Genomic DNA, 21,484 nt, shown 5'->3' on the forward strand with positions numbered 1-21,484 from the left:
ACTGCCTATGCACCTCCACCCAGCTTAGTGTTGGCTGCAAATTGGCTATCCGTGCACTCAGTTCCATTCTACAAATCATTAACTAGACCAGGAACAGGCAATTAACTCGGCTGAAGTGCCACTTAATCAGTTTTAGTGAGATGTCAAGGGCCGCAAGGGTAGCCTCATCCCTTGACAGGTGCCCCACCTCCTGGTTTATCTCCTAACCCCTGAACTTTGCCACCAGAAGTCCCTCCCCTTGCCCGCAGAAGTACTCCTTTTGGTAAGGGGGATTGCCATCATGGAACCAAAAAAAACCCAAACAAACTATATACTAAAAATCAAACACTGACAACAATAACATATTTTAATTTAATTTTTAAAAAATATTTTGGTCCTGATTTGTGTGTTTCTGTTGCATATATAGAGGTGATTGCATAATAGCTTAAAATTAAGTATTACTCTTATATATTGCTGGGGATGTGGAGGGCTGGGGGTGTGTGTGTGGGTGGGTGGGGGCTGTGGGAATGTGCATGGATGTGTGTATATGTGGGGTGTGGGGGAGAGTATGGGAGTATATGTAGTTGTGGGTGGGTAGGTATAAGAGGTATGTTTGTGGTATGTGGTTTGTGGGGTGTGTGGAGGGGGAGGGTAGCTGGGAGTGTGTGGGGGTGGGTGTGGGGTATGCATGGGTGGGTGTGGGTACATGTGGGGGGTGTGTGCATGCATAACAGTGAGCAGGGATATGTGTGTGGGGCTGCATGTGGAGGGGAGGGTATAGGTGGGTGCAGTGTTTGTGGGGTGTGTGATTGTGTGTGATCATCTGGCCCAATGTAACTTAACACAACACTTTTGCTTAGAGTAAATTTAACAGGTGCCATATACCTATTGGTAAGTCATGATCTTTTTCTCATTGCTATCTCCAGTTGACTTCAATTAGAGTCTTGCAAGCAGGACTTGACCTGGAAGATGTGCCTGTCTGGTAAGTTATAGTTGTGTTGTATAGCCACTGATAATATGCTCTTTAGATCCATATTCCATCATTTTCTGACCTCCAGGTTCTCTGGAAATGCACAGTATTTTCTTTCTGAATTTGATTGAAACAATTGTGCAAATACTTCTGATCAAGAAAATCCCAGCTATGACTGCAAAGTAGCTGCCATAAATTAGAAACTAAAATAAAAAAGTACAATTAGTGAAATCTGTACAGTATTAGGGAAGCAAATCTTTTCTGATCATTAAAATATATTGATTTCACAATTGTGTTCCTCCCTATTTTCCAAGTACAACCCTAATTGGAATTAAATATCATCATTTGAGTAGCTTGCCAGACATCAGGGGATCTTTTGGAGCTACCGTAGTGATTCCTGTGCCATTCTCCTATTTATCCCTGGCACCTTAAAAGGACTGAAGGAAACTTTTTATCTCAGATGATTCCAGGTACTGGAATGGCTCACTGGGGTCTAGACCCACTTTGTAAATAAGAGCAACCATCAGAGCTGCTACTTTGTTGCAAATGAGTGTCATGGGATGGAATCCTCAGGGATGGCCGTGATGCCCCTAGGTCCCCTTGACTAGGTCAGTCTAGCCCAACAGACACCCTCTTTCTTGCTTGCCACATCTTTGCTCATAATTATAATATAGGGAGGCTGCCCTTGATCTTATTGTCTGGACACGGTCCTGCTGGACCCCCCTGAACTTCATGAATTCTCGGATCCTGTTTTGGCTCCCACTCAAAATGGGTGCCTCCTGGGACACCCTCAGCCTTATGGGCTAGATGTGTGGCTCCAAAACTGCCCCTTTACCACGCCCCAAGCCTCGCAGATGTCATACCAATGTTGTCTCTGAGTTGCAGCCTCAGCTTAGTCCAGCCTCCGCAACTGTGCCCTCTGGTGATGGGGTCCGCTCTCCCCTTTTGTCATGGCGCCATCTGGCACTGAGGTTCACTCTCCCCCTCATCACTGCAGTCTCTGGTGCTGAGGTCTGCTCTTCCCCTCATCACTGCACCCTTTGGCACTGGGGTCTACTCTCCCCCTTGTCACTGCACCCTCTGGTGTTGGGGTCCACTCTCCCCCTTGTCACTGAGCCCTCTGGTGCTGGGGTCTGCTCTCCCCCTTGTCACTGCACTCACACTGGTGCTGGGGTTTCCCACACTGCAGTGGGTCCCCAATGAGGCCTCCTCCTTCCCCAGTAGCCTCAGCCCAATCCTCCGGTATTATAAAACAGCAAACAAAACATGAGCCCCTGGGCTATACCATAACACCAAAGTTCAGGGTGTGCTCTGCCCCTTTTAAAAGAATCCAGTGTCTTCCCTGGCACTAAGTGCCTAGTAGGCAAGGGTACCTCATTAGTCCTAAGTGCAGCATATCAGGTAGTTTTAGCATCTCTGGGCCATTCCTCCCTGGAGGCTCCTTCCTCTTCAGCTGCTTGCAGGGAACTCAAGTCCCTAGTCCCAGCCCTGGGGTTTATATGAGACCAGGGCCCTGCCTATTCCGTCTAGCTGACCAGGTGAGGGTGCAGGCTAATTTGCTCATTAGCCTGTTGCCATGGTAACCCACACCTACAGCTCCTGTCTGGCTCTTTGGGCTCTCTCCCCAGGCAATTTCTGCTCTTACAGGAGCAGGCACCTTAGTGCCCTGCAACACTGAGGTGAATGAATATGGATATATGACCTAAGATTGGAGCATTCGAGATCAGTTTGCCTCCATGCTATAGTTAATATGGTATTGTATTCTATAACATAATAAGCAGGAATTCTAGTGGTCTGTTTGCCATGGAAGACCACAGAAAAATGAGGAATCTGCATTTTTCCACAAGCTACTGAAAGTGCAGTGGTATCTCACAGCAAACAGTACCATTTCTGCTTTCTCTTCTTTTTGCTGTGGTTTTTGTCTCTTGGCTAATCAGCTGCGGGGGGAAGGGCAAAAACCATGGCAAAAATGAGAGTGCAGAAATGGTGCTGCCCTGTATGGGATGCCACTGCATTTTTGTAAGTCATGGAAAAATGCAGATTTTTTGCATTTTAAAAGGAAACATAGGACCCCTGAAGAATGCAGTGGGACAGCAGACAACCGACACTCAGGAGAAAACTGAACTCCTAAATGAATAATTTGCATTGGTATTCTACCAGACAATGAAATTGATTTGCCAGACAGAAAGTTGGATGGACAAGGTGGGGGTGACTGGTGAACATCCACCTATAATCAGTGAAGATCTTGTGAGGGAACACCTAAAGGGGCTTGACATCTACAAGTCAGCAGGTCCCAATGAACTACACTCTAGAGTGATGAAAGAAATGGCTGACGTTATTGCACGACTGATGGCAAAACTATTTGAGAACTCATGCTGCTCGGGTGAGGTCTCAGAAGACTGGAAGAAGGCCAATGTTGTGTCTATCTTCAAGAAAGGAAGGAAGGAGGACCCAGGGAATTATAGGTCAATCAGTCTGATCTGAATCCCTGGAAAAATCATGGAAAAATTTATCAAAGAATCCATCATTGATAGACTAACAGAGAGAAAGTATTCTAAATCACAACCAACATGGCTTTGTTGCAGGCAGGTCATGCCTGACCAACCTAATATCCTTCTACAATCTGATAACTTGCCACCTGGATAAGGGAGATGAGGTCGATGTTATATACTTGGATTTCAAAAAGGCCTTTGACTTGGTCTCCCACAATGTCCTCATGGTAACATTGGCAAGTTGCATCCTTAACAACTTAATGGTCCAGTGGCTAGGAAACTGGCTCTGAGGTCAGACCCAGAGAGTGTTAATTGATGGAACCAAGTCACTGTGGTGAAAGGTGACCAGGAGTGTTGCTTAAGGCTCAGTACTTGGACCAGTGCTTTTCAACATTTTCATCAACGATTTGGACACGGGTGTGAAAAGCACACTGGCAAAGTTCACGGATGACACCAAGGTATGGGGAAGTGTGGTCATGCTGGAAGACAGGTTGACCTGGACAGGCTTGTAAAGTGGGTGGATCTTAACCTGATGATGTTTAATGCTGAGAAATGTAAAGTCCTCCATCTGGGGAGAAATAACCCACAACATACTTATAGGCTTGGTGGTGCTACATTAGCCAGCACCACAGCCGAAAGAGATCCAGGGGTCATGATTGATCATAAAATGAACATGAGCTACCAGTTCGATGCTATAGCCGGCAAAGCGAACAAAACTCTGGCATGCATCAACTGATGCATCAAAAGCAAGACTAAGAATGTCATCCTCCTGCTCTACTCAACAGAGGTGAGGCTGCAGCTGGAATACTGCATCCAGTTCTGGGGGCTGCAGTTCAAGAGGGGTGTGGATGAGCTGGAAAGAGTCCAAAGGAGGGCCACATGAATGACTAGAAGTCTGGAGAACAGACCATATGAGGAGAGGCTGATGGATGTGGGACTGTTCAGCCTGGAGAAGAGAAGACTCAGAGGGGACTTGGTGGCAGCCTTTAAGTATATAAAGGGTGTATATCAGGGGCTAAGAGAACACCTATTCATGAAGGCACCCCAGGGGAAGACTAGGAATAATGGTCATAAACTGATAGAGGATCGCTTCAGATTAGACATTAGGAAAAACTTCTTTATGGTTCGTGTGTCCAGAGTCTGGAATAGACTCCCCTCAAAGGTGGTACAATCACCTTCCCTGGGGATCTTCAAAAAACAACTGGATGTACACCTCGCTGGGGTAATCTGACCTCAGCAGTCTTTCCAGCCTTGAGCAGAGGGGCTGGACCTGATGATCTCTGAAGTCCCTTCCAGCCCCTAACTTCTATGAATCTATAAACAGAGATTTGTTTTTGTTTTTTCCATGGAAAACTAGGATCCCTGATGATAAGGTATCACTTCCAACCATGTTCATTTGAACCTCAGTTGCTGAAACTGTAAAACAAGAACATATCTTCAAATGTCTGTTGATTTACACTGAGAATTTCCTTGCTTATGTCAAAATTATACCCTGTTTCCTTTCCTCCCAGGGTACACAGATCAGCAACTGTATTGTACTGAATTTTATAGTCTAATTTTGGGATGTGAAAGAGGAAATGAGCAGTCTCATTGCCTTGCAGGATGCACGTAGATCAAGAAGCAAAATTTTTGCTGCTCTTGATTAGAAAAAGGGTGGGTTGGGTTTTACTATAATGAAAAATAATAAACTGTAAAGTAATACTTTACAGGAACATGGAGAATCAGTTAAATATTTGAGATTCCATCTTTGCCTCTACTTCAATAGCTGATCCTGCTGTCACAACCCAAAGGTGTGATTTTTTTGTTTGTGTGCGCGCTTCGGCACCGCTAAATTATTTCCCGCCAATTTGTCGCTTTCTTTGCACGGAAGAGTTCTCTGCTGCAAGAGAGAACTCTGGTGCAACGGGGGATTTCCCGCCAGATTACAGCTTCTTTGCAGTGTGCATCTCTTTTGCATACGAGTGATACACGCTGTAAAGAAGTTCCCGCCATTTGTATTAGGATTCACGCCACATTATTGGCCCATTCCTAATGTAGGCACACGTGGCGGCTAGCGATTGGCTTGCTAGCCATACAAAAGGCTTGGGTAGTTTCCGCCCAAGCCGGAGGAGGGAGGATGAGAGAGATTCTGTGTGAAGATCTCCAAGCGCTGTGGACTCTCGCGGACCCAACGCACCTCCCCTAAGCAGGCATGAGAGGCAATAGAACTGAGCCTACGGAGCTTTCGCTTCTCGCCTCTCCCTGTCGCCGAGCGCAATCCTAGATGTATCCCTTTCCTGTAACTTCGGACCCGCGGAGCCTGAGTAACTCCAGGGAAGCTTTTCGAACCCAACCTAACTGGACCTGCGGAGCCTAGCAAACTCGGTGGGAGCAATCGATTTGTCGTGTTCCTCTAGTGAGGATCCAAGCGGGAGCTGTGCCTGGAAACCTGTCCAGCCTACACCAATACCATCTTTGGTTGTAAGTAAACAATCTTTTCAATCAACCATTACGCCTCTGTAACTAATTCTAACTTGCATGCGCTAAACTGCCCAGCGGTTCTTTCCAGCCCCGCGTGCCTGGGCTGCTGGCCACAGCCCTTGTGCAACGAAGACGGGCCCGGCTCGCCCCCGGCTCGCACATGGCGACGGGAATGAGATCGGAATCGCCGCCGCACATGGCGACAAAGGTGGGATCGGGGCCTGCACACCTACAAACTGTTACATGAACAAGACAACACTAAGGGCTTGTCACCATTTTGGAAATGTCTGTTTTTCATTTCTCCACCTTTCATTATCAGTGTATTGTTGCTTCCCTCCTAAATGCACAGCAGTTGCATGACATGTACATGCTCACAGACAGTATCAGCAAAAATCACTTATACTTAGAGTGCCATAATTCTACTCCCTTCATGAGCAATGCCTTCAGTTCAGACCAGGGCTTGCCTACCCCTGTGCTTGTAACTTTGTCATGCACCAAAATAGCTGAGACATCCTATCAATTTTCTCATGTCACTTTTCTGGTGGTTCTCCCCACTTTCTCCTTCTTCCTCTAAGATGCTGGTAGTTCCTTCCTTATTCTCTTCAGTGAACCAAAAACCATTGTACTCATGTTTTCAAAGAGTAAAAATAGTTTATGAATGTATAGCTAGAGTGTCAATTTCCATTGAAACTGAACAAAATTTCATTAGGGGCAGGAATGGGTTAGTTGCTCAGTGTATATCCTTACTAGATAGCTACATTTATTTATTACCATCCCCCTTGGTAAAGAGTAGTAGTAATAACCAAATGGGTGAAAATAAGACAACATTTCAGTAATTTGCATTAAGCTACAGAACAGGTCTCTCTGAGCTAGAATTGGAATGCAATAGCATTCCTTCTAGTTTTGTTGGGTTTGTTTTTTTTAATTAATCCATGCTGCCTCAGTGCTGCTGAACTGTCAGCACACCTCATGCTCAGAGATGGGCTTAATTTCTTAGCAGGAAGAGTTAATTTACTGTATTTACTCCAGTTGAAGACAACCCTGATTTATAAGATGACCTCCAATGATTACATTCTATCTATGGAAAATGTATAAATTTGTTACAATTTTTCAAGTATAGAATCTAATTATTGGAGATTTGCCTTGAATTTGTCCCCCTTCCACTACTACAGCAGCAAAAATAAATCTGGGGGGTCAGGTAACCTCACTCATGACTAGAACTGGGTGTTCTTGTCATGAGTCCTGGGATGCACCAAAAATTTATATGCAGATGAGGTGCAGGGCAACCTAGTCCAGCTTTACCTTATGGAAGGAAGGACCACAATCACATGTGTCAGACTAAGAGAGGGGGTGACAGGGATTCTGGGTGAACTGTTTGGGGCCCCATTTCATGATGCTTGACAGACATTTAAGGCTGGTAAAGAAACAGGAATAATTGGAAATGGGAAAGAAAGGCACAGCTCAGCTGTGAGAATGAAGAGGAAGTAAAAATGTATGGAATATAGAGGTTCACCATGACTTGAAAAAGAGTTGGCACTGAGGGGGACTACATTTAATGGGTGCTACCGTATGTCTCATCCTGATGGGCTATGCTAACATATTCTTGTGGTAGATTCCTATCAGCATCTTGGTCTTGTGACTAAGATAAAATGTAGCATTTTTGGCACCACAAGATGAGTGCAAGGGCTGGCTCTGGCTCTCCCAGTGATGGCCTGGTGATGTAGTATGTTTATGACCAGTGCAAGAGCAGTATATCCAGGCCTAGTGCTACTTCCCTGTAGAGCAAACACCCACCCATTTTTTTCAAGGGACAGACACACACACACACACACACACTTCCCATCAGTATGTTTGCCTAATGTGGGCTGTGTGTTTTATAGTCATGCTCAGTGTTGGCTGATTTTAATCAATTTCATAATTGGTTTCCATTGCTAAGCACATTCTGCTTTTGGCAGCAGTTTAATGATAGACAATGTATTTAGTGAGATTTCCTTGTACACAATTATAAGATGAGGCTTTTTTCCCCCATGCCAACTGGGGGAAAAAAGTCTTGACTTGTATTTAAGTAAATACAGTAGTTGTATTGCTACCTTAACATATCACCAGTTACTGCCTAGGCAATGTTATCTGCTCAGTCAAGAATTGTTTTGGGCTTCCTGTAAAAATCAAAGGCGCATTTTAATAGATCCTAAATATTTGTTTGTTGCTATAGAAGGACAAGGGAGGGGAACTATGGCCAACTTGGAGGAATCATAGAAAATTAGGGTTGGAAGGGACCTCAGGAGGTCATTTAGTCCAATCCCCTGCTCAAAGCAGGACTATTCCCAACTAGATTATCCAAGTCAAGGATCTGTAAAGCTGAGTGTTAAAAACCTCCAAGGATGGAGAGTCCACAACCTCTTTCGATAACCTGTTCTAGTGTTTTACTACCCTCCTAGTGAGAAAATTCTTCCTAATATGTAACCTAAACTTCCCTTGCTCTATTCTTTAAAAAAATATGAGATTGGATTATTTAAGATGGAAATCATGAATTCACAAGATTTCTTTTACAAACATTTAAGATACACAAGACAAAACTGTAAATGTAAGGTGAAGATAGCACTTACCTGAGTAACTATATCCAATCCCAGACCTCTTGCATCAACAACAACAACAGTTAGAATAGTTTGAATCACCAATGCGATCAGGTTGTTGAATCCAAACATCAAAGCATAACGTTCCATGCTTAAATTGATAGCAATCTGAAATCTAGTATTATACTGATTAGTTAGTTCAACTTCAGTAAGCATAAAAATTGTAGCTTGTCATCTTGTTGATTAAGGAGTGTTAACATGTAAGGTTTGTCGAGTTAGGGATAAGAGGTGTAAGTTTACAACCTGCTGGATAACAATTTAATAAGGAGTATTCAACCCATACCAATACCTTAGAAGTAATAAATCAAGTCTGACTACTGAGCCAAATGCTGGACCTTGTGTCCCAGGATCAGAAGAATTAATTCTATGGGCTCTGAGAGAGAATCATAGTCAGTTTTTTGCTCTATGGTTTGACTATGGGATAATTTTTCTTTTGAAAAGATGTTAATTTTTTTTTGTAAACTGCATCTTTTTGGTTTTCTCGTCAGAAAATGTACTAGTTCCTTTTGCAGTGCATTTCATGCTGATTTTTATTAGTTCTCTGAAGTCTTTGGGCTTGAGTACGCATGCCTCTAGAACTGGTTAAACTTTTTGTGGTGCATAGAGCAACATATTTTTAAATATTTTGAGATGAATTATTTGTAATGAACAAATTTAAGAGCAATCTGATTGGGTCATGGATGGTTCATAAACATGGGCCAAATTCCATAGACTATTATTTCTATAAGTTCATAGAGTATTCAACATTCAGGAGTTGGATTTTAGATTAATCATTTAAGTTGCCTCATGGATGAGCTATTAGTGAAAACAGGGGCCATTGCTGAAGAAATCCATGGGATATTATGTCTTTGAGTAGAGCAGTGTATGGAGAAGAATAAATAATGACTGGGAACTTTTCAGTACATTTCTGTTCCCTCTGCGCAAGACCCGAGTATTAGATTTGACTATGTATATGGATCCCAGATTTTAGAAATGGCTGGATTTCTTCCTGGTTAAAGAAGACAGATACAAAATATATTTGTTTGCTGTTCAGCAGATTCTGCATTGGTCAGGGACAGACATTACAGTATAAATGATCAGAAACCTGTCTATGCCCATAACAGAACAGAAGTTCAGCACATGTAGACTGGTTTAAAAATGGTGCAGCCCAGCCTAAGATTTGCACCCCACGCCAAAGGGAGAATGTGTATTCTGTTCAGTACTGATCTAAACTGTGCCACTTAAAGAAAACCATTAACTTAGATTGATTCCACCTTGAACTTTTTGAATGCCTGTACCTAGCCATTAAGTATCTCCCTCTAATACATGTGTGCATTTAATCTACCCAGTGTGACTGGTTTTGATATGATTGCCTGTATGTGTATGATTGCCTGTTTGTGCACAGCCACCTGTGCTGGATGAATAAAAGGACCTTTTCACATATGTATGAACAAACCTGAATGTTCACAGTAAAGAAAACAAAATATGGGATTCGGATGAATTGTGAAGCAGATTTACCAAACTTGTTTGTTACTTTTATTTTCCCACTACTTACCCAGGCTAAAAATCAGATCAGTTTAGCTGAAACAATTTAGTTGAAATAAAATATTTTGAAGTAACTGAAATGTTTTAGTCTCCTTTTTATATAAGCCAGCTTTTTAAAATAAAAAAGCTGTTTTAAACTGAAAAACCTTTAAGGAAAGTATTGACATGGGATGTTTAAAAAAATTGTGACATGTTTCTTCAATTTTTTTTCCTGAAATGGCAGATTTATAAACTCCATCCCTTTCCTGTAAATGTTTTTGGCTTTGAATCAGGATTTTCTAATGCAAAAATGTTTTGTAGGAAAGTTCCCAACCAGCTCTAGAGAATATGCTTCTCTGGTGAGAAATTCTGCAACTCCATAATGAGGCACAGAGCTGCTTTGTAAGGATACGACTGCTAGCATTTTCTTTCTTTAATTTTGTTGGCAATTTGTTTTGGTTTTTTGTTTCTTTGTTTGTTTTGCTTGACAGTAGAAAAATGGGGGTCCTGGGTTCGTATATAATTGAGTCAATTTTTAAATTTTTTTTTGGCTCTCAGATATAAGGAAAGAACTGAAATCCACTAAAAGGCTTTTCCTTCTCAGAAAAAAATGAGGACGTAGTCATAATATTCTTACCAGCACCTTTTTTCTTTACAGTATGGTCAGAGTTCCTCTTATTGCTTTAAACAGAAGTGTTGATAATGGCGAAGGCGCACTACACATTTGCTTACAATGCTCATTACTATAGAAACAGCTGAGTTCAAACCTCCAGGCAGCCAACAGTTTCTCTTGCATCAAATTGTGCCAGCTGCTGAGTGTGCGCTGTACTTCTTCCTCAAACATGTTAAAACTAATTTAAGAACATATTTCACAAAGTTGCTACTGACAGCCATCTGGGTAAGAAGCTGAATTGTGCAAGGCTTAGGCAGCTGTCATCTCTATACTAAAGCTGTAAAAATATAGCAATAGCTTAAAAATCCATTAGAATTCACTGATTCTTTCCTTTACACACACACACACACACACACACACACACACACACACACACACACACTTTTTAATATTTGTCAGCCTGCTTTTTAAAGAACGTATGTGTTTGTACCAATTTAAACCCCCAGGAGGATGGGGGAGTATTTAGGTATAGCCGTAGGCTTATTTAGGGGACCTAAATCCATTCCAGCCCTTCTGTATCTCAAATATAGATTACAGCAATAAATAGCCTGAACCAGACCAAATAAAGATGGCAATGAAAACTTCTAGTTGAAATCCTCAAAGCTTTTCTATCTATATTGAAATGTTATATCTTATTCCTTCTGTAGGAGCAACTGGCAGGTGGCCTCTTTCGGTCATCTTGTCTGTATTTGACACTGTCCTGGGTGGTTGTCATCTTCTGAATATTTCATACTACTCTAACAACCCACTAATTTGAAAAGAGAGTAGTATATTGATCTCATTCAGGATGAGCATGATCTGTAATTGATCTAAGAATAGGCTTTATTTCTCTTAATCTAAGGTTTTATTGTTTGAGAATTCTGCATAGAATAAAATAGTGATGGTTTGTACTTACGTTGCTATTGTTATGAGGAGCATGTAACATGCTTTGAAAACTAGGTAGCCAGCATAGCATGCCCAGATATTGGCAGTAAAATGCATGAGAAACAGAGAACCAGCATTCACTGAAGAGAATATCCCCAAGGCTAGCTCTCCTGAAAGATCCCAGTTTATTTTCACATATCCTACTCCCAAGGATGCTACTGAACCTAGAGAAAAGATAAGAACATTTGAATAGTGACTGTCCTACCATTAAATGGCAATACCTACACATCTCATATTGGATAATATTTCCAGTCCTTCCCTTTTCTTGTCCTTATCAAGGTATTTAGCAGAATTTGCAGATTCATTGGAATCTGACAGGCTGTGCTGTCAGTGCTTCTGCTGTGGCATTGAACTTGCAACATCTGGACTGTTAGCTTTCTGGCTTACTGTCCACACTACCCCAGACCCCATTATTGTCAGTTGAAAATACAGTAGTTTAATTCATGCAAAAGATGAGTCATTTTGGGATGAATCTTAACATTCTTGCCATATTTTTCTTAATAACAAATGATGGATACAGTTATACTAGGGCTCTTTGGGGGACTCTTTAGCTGCTGTGTTTTGCTTATGGCTTCCAAAATTTGTCAGCCTGCTTTGGGTGGCTTTAGCTCAGGCTGAGTCCTAAAACAAATCCTGATGAATATGCCAAGTCTATGGGGTTTTCTCAGCATTGCTAAGTCTATTTTCATTGATTTTGATATTGATTTGGTCTTGACTATCTAGTGTGCTAATAAATATTGATAATTTGGGAGGGAAATCACAAACACATATACAATAGCATGGTTTTCCTGGACAGTTCTCCACACAATCCGTGTGTGACCTTGCACATCCTTGTAAGATTTGACATAAGGAATGGCTGTCAGAATGTCTAATTGACAAACCCATTAGGATACTCTCTTGCCTTGTTTTATCATTTGTACCAGTGCAAAATGAATGGAAATTACTGCCAAATAAGCTTGGTAGCATTATACGAATCTGCTTTGCAGGTTGCTGTGCCATGGTACAAATAACCATGATCAATAACTACAAATAATTGCAGGACAGCAATACAAATAATTGTAGGATGGCAATAATTGCAGGATCATACCACTAATTTTTTAACTCCATTGTCTCCAGTGTCTCATACCAATTCCCCTAAAATGAAAGGGGAGAAATATTTTCTGGCCCCACATTTTTCACAAGACTATTTGGATTTATAAAGGAAATCTGATTAGAGTTTATAATTGTTTATCATGCCATATAGTTACTCAATATAGCAGCCATTATTTACAGCATGGTGAAGCAGACAGACTATTCATAGGAGAAAGCAAGGTATGGACATCACAAGAAATTCTTAATATGCTCTTCATCTTTATAGGCTGCCACTTCAAAACTGAGGCTTAAACTGACGCAATTTTTAATCAAGAATGCCTCAAAACTTGAAAATTACATTTGAAATCTAATTGATCTTCCTCTCGTTTTAATAACACAATCTTGTATATAAATTGGAGTTTTATCAAGAGAAGAAAGCTTCCCAATGTGCATATACACCATATATAATAGAAGGACTGCTAACTTTTCTAATGTGATCCAAATCCTGTTATGGAGTGTCCACAGAAACTTCCTTTTTCATTCATGAATGGATAACATCCCAGTGGCAATCGTATTAATGCAGACATGGAAAAGCAGTTGCAGATCAGCCATGCATTTTTTTTAATCCTTTTAAGTGGAATTTAGTAGCAGGACACAGAGACTTTATGAAGCCTAGGCTCCCTACAGACACTTGTTAAGTGCTGCATAGGACACAGAGGATCTCCAGACCAAAGTTGGGAGCCCTTGTATTACCAGAATCAGTCATGGTACTGTACTTCTCATGAACTGTTATTTCAACATACAACCCACTTTCTCCTTTTGTGCTATGGGTGGACAGGCTGGACATAGACTTAACATGTTAGGATACAGGCAGTCCTTGACTTAGGTTTTGAGTTACGTTTTGTACTTACAATGTTTGTAAATTGACACCCTGTTTCCACTTCAGCAGGTCCTGATGATCTCCACCCCAGAATGCTGAGGGAATTAGCAGAGGTCATAGCAGGACCCCTGGCACGGATTTACGAGCACTCGTGGTGCTCTGGTGATGTGCCAGAGGACTGGAAAAGGGCTAATGTGGTTCCCATTTTCAAAAAAGGAAGGAAGGAGGACCCAGGAAACTATAGGACAGTTAGTCTTATCTCAATCCCGGGTAAGCTTTTTGAGAGAATTATCCTGGCGCATGTTCACGAGGGGCCAGCAGGGGAGGTTATGCTTAGGGGCAAACAACACGGGTTCATTAGAGGCAGGTCCTGTCAGACCAACCTGGTGGCCTTCTATGACCAGGTCACAAAATCCTTGGACGCAGGTGTCGCAGGGGATGTAGTCTTTCTGGACTTTAGGAAGGCCTTCGACACTGTCTCTCACCCCATCCTCATTAAAAAACTAGGAGACTGTGGTGTCAATACCTACACAGTCAGATGGGTCACTAATTGGCTGGAGGGCCGCACCCAGAGAGTGATGGTGGACGGGTCATTTTTGACCTGGAGGGATGTGGGCAGTGGGGTTCTGCAGGGCTCGGTCCTCAGGCCCACACTGTTCAACATCTTCATCAGCGACTTGGACGAGGGGGTGAAAAGCACCCTGTTCAAATTCACAGATGACACTAAGATGTGGGGAGAAGTGGGCACTATAGAAGGGAGGAATAGGCTGCAATTGGACCTGGACAGGTTACAGGGGTGGGCAGATGAGAACAGGATGGGTTTCAACACTGACAAGTGCAAGGTACTGCACCTGGGGAGGAAGAACCAGCAGCATACCTACAGGCTGGGGGACTCCCTTCTTGTCAGTGCAGAGGCAGAAAAGGATCTTGGGGTCATTATTGATGCCAAAATAAACATGGGCTGACAGTGTGGGGATGCAGTCAGGAAGGCCAACCGTACCTTGTCATGTGTCCACAGATGCATCTCAAGCAGGTCCAAGGAGGTGATCCTCCCCCTCTATGCAGCACTGGTCAGCCTGCAGCTGGAGTACTGCACCCCGTTCTAGGTGCCGCACTTCAGGAGGGATGTGGACAACATGGAGGAGGGGAGATCTAGTGACCATTTACAAACTAGTCAAGGGGGACCAGCAGGCATTGGGGGAGTCCCTGTTGCCCTGAGCACTACCAGGAGTGACAAGAAATAATGGTCACAAGCTGGCAGAGGGTAGATTCAGGCTAGACATCAGGAAGCGCTACTTCACTGTCAGGGTGGCTAGGATCTGGAACCAACTTCCATGAGAAGTGGTGCTGGCTCCTACACTGGGGGCTCTTTAAAAGGAGGCTGGATGAATACCTTGCTGGGGTCGTTTGACCCCAGTACTCTTTCCTGCCATGGCAGGGGGTCGGACTTGATGATCTGCTCAGGTCCCTTCTGACCCTACCAACTATGAGACTTTGAACTTTCTGACATCAGTTTCAACTTCACAATGCTTGATCTGACACAACGCCACACTAGTGAACAAGTTTGTTGCATTGTATGTCCCTGGAGAACATCTGTCCAAACTTCCTTGGACACTTTCTTTAAGAAAGCAGACAAGACTCCTGAGAATACTCCAGCCAAGAACCCTTCAAAAAGTCCAACCAAGAGCCCTTCAAAAAGTCCAGCAAAGTCCCCCCAAAGAAGTCCTTCCAAATCAATATGATTGCTATTTACAATATTAAATGCATTAATGTAGCTATATTGTTCATCTATAATTGATTGAGTACAAAATTCTGGGTTATTTTTGGTGAAAGTAGGGTACCGGGCCTTGGTTCAGGAGCCAATTCCCATTTATAACATTGTTTCCTATGGGGAAAATGGTTCCGAGTTACAACATTTCGACTTAAGAGACAGTTTTCAGAAACCAATGACGTCATAAGTCTGAGGACTGCCTGTATATTTGAAATGCAAGTTCTTTTACTACCAGAAATTTTTTGATATTGTTTACTTACTAAGGAAAGTTGCTATTGCTTCCACTGCCCCATTGTATACTGCAGAGCTCTGAGAAGGTGCCCTGTGGTCCCATAACACCTGGACATAATTCAGGACCTGATAGAAGCCTGCAGTGGCTAACGCCCACCAGAGAGACCAGTAAAGAAGCCTCTTTGTGCCGTAGCACTCCTTCATGTCCTTGAACAGCTGCACTAGCACTCTCAGCACGTGATTCTGTGGCTTAGCAGTGTTAGGATGGCATTCAGGTGAGGTGCCGGGGTTTGCAGCTGACTTGACAGAGTCTTTGTCATCTTGGCCATCAGGTTGCTCGTTAGTGCTGGATGCTTTTGTCTCTCCCTGTTTTGAACTTGGTGGAGTGTCTGAGATGCTGTGAAAAAACATGCTTTTCTGGGGCCTTGGTAATAAAAGTGAGGTAACAAATGCTAAGGAGAGAGAAGCCAAGCTTATAGCGCTTAGATAAAAATAGGATAAGCCTGCCAATGATACCAACAGTTGTCCTAGCACTGCCCCAACTGTGGATGCAACTAGTGTGATGCTTCTGCAGTAGCTTGTTGCTTTCTGATAGTGGTCAGCACTGACAACGCTGTAAATGTAAGAGTAATAGGCTATCTCTGTGGCTGTGACCAGACCATAGAAAACCTCCACTATTTGCATGGCTATCATTCCTTGTGCAAACATTAGTATCAGCCAAGTAATGATGAAGCTGACTCCTTGGAGAATAATGATTGGCTTATAGCACATGTAGTCTGTGATCAGGAAAACTGGAACCAGCAGCACCAGGTAGGAATATGTCCAAACTGGGAAAACATGATTTGTCACCTAGAAGTGGAAGGAAAGGATTGTATGATTTGCAGATGAAGTTGTAGAAGAAGGATTGTTCTCCCTGAGTTGTTGGGAATGCATCAGATACACGACTTAAAGGAGCTTGAAGCACAAATCTCATTGCTCACTACCTGACTTAAATATTTCATTTACAAACCTTGCTAGCCAAACCTTTTTTACCTGAAGCCTACATGGTATATATCCTATAGTCCATCAAGGTAGTGTAATTTAAGTATATCAGCTTCTAGAAATAAAAGTGACTAGCATATTATTTCGTCTGGTGGCCGTTGACTTCCAAGTCTGTTTGACCCTCATTTATGGGTGGGTTGGCAGGGACAGCTTTTAGTATGAGTACAGAATAGTGCTCAGTCTGCTGCCTCATGAGCCATAGCTAAATGCTTTAGCTATTCTACCTTTTGTAATTGTATAAGCCACCTGACTATTCACTTGTCTTCACATGAGTTCATTTGCCCCTTTTAGGGAAGATTTCAGGAGCTTAAGACCAAGAGCTTAATTTTTCTCAGGAAATTGTGCATAAATCTTTTCCTATTCAGTATTAGGAAGTAGAGGGTATGTCTTTAAATTCTCTACAAATCAGGGAACACATTCATTATTTGCTGTGCCATTTAATGGGAAAGACTGTGTAGTGCCATACCTCATCAATGGTCAGGTTTTTGTCTGGTCCTGTTAGATAGGGAATTAGAAAAGAGTCCAGTGGCTTCATTGTGTAGAAAAATCCATATATACAGAGGATCAGAGTGGGATAAATCCAGCTGCTACTTTCCCTTTTCTTCCAGCAATCCATTCTCTGTTCAACCAAAATACAGTAAGGAAACTGCACATGAAATAAAAGAATGGCACTTGTCACTAACACTCAAGGGGAATTCTTTTAAAGTTTGACAGGTTAATTTTAAAAAAGCATGACCATAAAGACTTTCCTGGCCATTAAGTCAGCAACTTGGTGAACAGTTCAGTGAGTCTGTGGTTTCTTTGCAAGGTGTGACAGAGCAGTAAGCCTACCCTGTCACGAGACACCAAAAGAACAAGGGGGGAAAAGAAACTTAGTGTGGCGGCAAGCCTGGATGGGGGAAAAGACGTATTGAAATCCCCAGATGCTAATTATTGTGATCACCTGTGAGGACTGGCAGGACAGTGAATGGGATACTGTCGCCTCACACACAGCTGATTGACATGGGAATTTAAAAGAAAGCCAACCGAGCAGACAGCTCTCCTCTGGTGAGGGGAGCAGCACCAAGGGAAACTTGGGGGAGCACAGAGCTGCAATGATGGTGTGTTGCCAGCCAGGGAGCCTCTGAAGAGTATTATACCAACAGACTCACCTGAAGAGCAGGGACCAGTTGCCTGGACATCAAGCAAGGTAGCATAGATAATCTGACTCCCACAGAGAAGACCTAATGAGATCAATGCAGGAACATCTAATGTGGTAAGGACAGGGTATGGGGATAATGGAGCCCTGTGAAGAGGAGCCATACTTTTAAGTTGCAGGAATTAGCATCAGCTTTGTCCCCCAGGACTGTATTTGTTTGATTCCTTCCTTAACATCTAAGTCGTGGCGGGTGAAATCCAAGGAGACTATCCAATCCCAAGAGAGACTGCAATTTTACTTTAGTGGCATGGCTAGGTCTTCCACACAAGGTCTTTGTATCAGGGACTGCTTTGAAGATTTTCAGGTAGAAATTCTATTTCATTAGTCAGTCCTACAGTGTTTAACAATAGCCAAGCTCACCATTGAAGATTGTTTTGAGATGTGGTCAAGAAATTTCACATTGTAGAGCCCAAAGGACGAACGCAAAGTGTGCTTTCAGGCAAAAAGTTGTTTATTAAATGGTTTCATCTCACTTCTTCCTACTTTTATGTACAGCTCTCCACAGAGTGTTGGGGAGAACAGATAGTTAGGCTATCAGGAGGAGGGAAGGATCACATAGTAAAATACAGAGAATATACTGGACCACATCTGCAGCTAGTTCATCAGAAGTCAGTTTTGGATGCTGACCCATTATATTAAATCTAAGTGAAGGATTTGTTAGCTTTATAGTCTCCAAGTAGGACACGCTACAAATGAGGCTAAAAAACCACAGTTTTTTCTCTCTCCTTTCATCATGATTTATAAATTAAATTAACCTGTGGTTTAAATCTACTAGACCAAATTCCGGTAAATCTGAGAACCAAACTCACAGGAGACATGCAGAAGGAAATATGTTACATCCTTGTTAACTAGCTTAAATCATTTTAGAAAGTCTGAGCATAAGCGGGTGTAACTTTCATATCTCCATCTCACTTATTTGAATAGATAATGCTAATGAGTACCTAAATTAATACCATTCATATATTTTAGGACCCTTCAATTTCTGTTAATCCAGCTTTGATTCCTATTGGTTTACTATGATTTTCACTTATCAATATGTTTAGAGCTGTTCATCAAAACATTTTTGCTGTAAAGTTGTTCAAGAAAGCAGAAAGTATTTACTTTCCTAAATTCTGAGTTCTCGTAGAAAACAGAACTGAAACATTTTCAATTTTTTCTGATAAAGTGAACATTTTTCACTAGAATTTCAAGCAATATTTTAGTTATCAGATTTCTATAGCAACTGAAAACTTTTCCAAACAGTTCTACTTATACTTACTAAACCTGAAGGAGTCCAGATTGTTTAACTTACATGCCAGTGAACCAGAAATGTTTCTGAGCAGAGTATAATGACATACAGGGATTGCATGTAATATATGTAATTTAAAGCAGAGGACAGAAGGTGTAATTTAACTTGCGCCTTTTTACACCACACCTGTTTATAATCCCTGACATTCCAGTCGGACCATGTAAGCAGATTAAAGGGAATCCGATTTATGTCACTGCACACCTGGATTGAATCTGATTGTATATGAATTTTATGGGCTAGCCGCTAGGGGGCAAGATAATCCCAACAATTTGAAGATTGAAGTTTAGTTGGTAGAGAAAAGATGTGCAAGTACTCAAAGCATAGTACAAGAGATACTAGTACAAGTATACATAGTGCAAGAGATACAAAGCATAGTACAAGAGATACATAGGACAAGATACATCCTGTATCGCTGTTGCTTTTCATGCTGCTTCTGCTGAGATTGTAGCCTTGGCAGGAACACCTTCTAGTCCTGACCTGTCTTCTCCCCTTCTGACTAATTTTACCAGTCACAATAGTAATTCCTCACCCTACTGTGACTTGATGAAATATTGCAACATTGCTCCTCCTAAGAAATCAGGTGTAATGGTAACTTATGTCATGGAAATGCTTGTAAATACTTCACCTGATACAGAGAGGATGCAAAAAATAATAGCAAGGAAAGGATAAAAGCTTAATAGGATGTGTTTGGTGAAGTTCATGGTACCTGTACAGATACCCAAAGCTGTATTTTCCTGTCATTTGGTTTGTTTCTTGGAGTGCATCTACTAGCATGCTGCTTCAGAGGTTATGGTGTACTTTCTGCTGTACCAGCCACCTCTGTGGGATGGTGCAGTGAAAAGTGGGAGATTGCTCTGTTCTTCCCACACCCTTTTTAGTGCATCTTGCCTGAAGGTATATTAGCAGAAATCAGTCCCTTTAGGGAACTGAAGGACTGGTGAGTAGGAGATCAACAGGGTTCTTTCTATGCTCCCCCTCCCATGATGCCCATGGAGCAACCCAGCGCAATCAGATCCATAGTATCAAAGTTCTTTTGTGCATGTTCCCTGAGTTGCCGCTAACTTGCCAAATCCTATAATCATCGTCCTCTGAGCTACATCAACCTCCTCACCTTTTGCATGCAGCATAGTCTAATCTAACCTTTTCTTTATAGCTATGATCTTTGCACACAACTCCAGTGATTGCACTTGTCCTGTGGAAGTGCTCATCAGTTCATTCCCATTTCAGTCATCTCACTTTCTCTCAATGTCACTCATTTCCTTTTTTTTCTTTTCCTTTTAGGTTGTCTATAGTAGGCATCTGCTTGATTAGACATGTTAGTCAGGGGCGTGGAAAACCTTGCTTTATATAGCTATGCTGGCACAAGGCTTTAGTACAAACATAACGATGGCAGTAAAGCTGCATTTTGCTCCTGGGAGACCAGTTACTAAATACAGTGCAGTTTTGTTGGTATAGCTGCTCACCACTAGGAGTGCATTGTCAGAACAGTATGCTGCTATTCCCATATTCACAAAGTAATCCTGTTATAGACATAGCCTAAACCTACTCCAGACCTGCCATCTCTCTCCCTGTTCTAACTTTGTTGGTTCCCTCAGGGTTTTATTAAAGCTGGTTTCTCTCCTTTTTTCGACTGCTTCTAGATTCTAAATTTCTTAAACTCAGAGGTAACCAAACCTTGTCTGCTGCACCTTGTCCTTGGTTTTCTTTTTCTCTTCGTTGGTATAGTTCCCTTTTAAGTACTCCATATCCTTCAGGTTCTGCTGATAATTCTACCCTAGCTGTTCGCCTTTTATTCTCCCACCCACGCTCCCTATTTGTTTTTAAAGTTTTTCCTGTTACTCTGGTCTTTCAACATGTTCTCTTGCCACCTTCCTTGAAAGCCATTCCAGCTGGCTTGGTTTCAACCTTTGTTTCTGAATGAATTAACTCTTTAAAAGAAGTGGTTTCGTTTTGATACAAATGAATTTGCATTGTAGCAGGGTCCAAAGGTACCAGTTAGTCAAGACTGGCCCATGTTGTGTTAGACACTGTACAAAAACACAGTGTCTAATACAGACATTACAGTTCCTTCCCTATAGAATTTCACAATCTAGTTGAGGTGTGCGTGTGTGTGTGTGTGTGTGTGCATGTGGGAGAGGGAGGGGAAGGGAAAAGGAGAAAGGGATGGGGCTGGGAGAAGGAGATGGACTGACTACAGGTTTCCCTACAACTGAAAGTTCATTTGAATTAGTGTAGGTAGAGGAGCAATTGCTGACAAAGTAAGGAAGTGCTATGCCTGTGGTAACAAGATCACAAGGTTCCATGCATTAGTGACCGAACAACTTGAAGGTGTCAAATTATATTAGAAATATTAAAAATAATAACAACAAA

The 21,484-nt window shown here is 42.1% G+C and overlaps 1 protein-coding gene across 1 annotated transcript; it reads right to left on the bottom strand.

Annotated features, from left to right (window-relative positions):
- Positions 1-343: 343 nt before the first annotated feature.
- Positions 344-20,856, bottom strand: SLC19A3 (solute carrier family 19 member 3). Its single transcript, XM_006258323.4, has 6 exons — positions 20,789-20,856; positions 17,095-17,274; positions 15,617-16,436; positions 11,606-11,798; positions 8,508-8,649; positions 344-1,152 (listed from the first exon to the last, which is right to left on the bottom strand). Exons 2-6 carry the CDS (start codon positions 17,242-17,244, stop codon positions 967-969), a joined length of 1,491 nt encoding a protein of 496 aa, XP_006258385.1. The 5' UTR covers positions 17,245-17,274; positions 20,789-20,856; the 3' UTR covers positions 344-966.
- Between the last annotated feature and the right edge of the window lie 628 nt (positions 20,857-21,484).

Source organism: Alligator mississippiensis, chromosome 7, assembly GCF_030867095.1.
Source record: "Alligator mississippiensis isolate rAllMis1 chromosome 7, rAllMis1, whole genome shotgun sequence".
Classification (NCBI taxonomy): domain Eukaryota; kingdom Metazoa; phylum Chordata; order Crocodylia; family Alligatoridae; genus Alligator; species Alligator mississippiensis.

Coding starts and splice junctions, on each gene's coding strand:
- SLC19A3 (XM_006258323.4), bottom strand. CDS start 17,244: ATGGATTGCTGGAAGAAAAGGGAAAGTAGCAGCTGGATTTATCCCACT. Junction 16,437..17,094: donor AAAACCTGACCATTGATGAG/GTATGGCACTAC, acceptor TTCCACTTCTAG/GTGACAAATCATGTTTTCCC. Junction 11,799..15,616: donor AGCAATAGCAACTTTCCTTA/GTAAGTAAACAA, acceptor TCTTTTCTCTAG/GTTCAGTAGCATCCTTGGGA.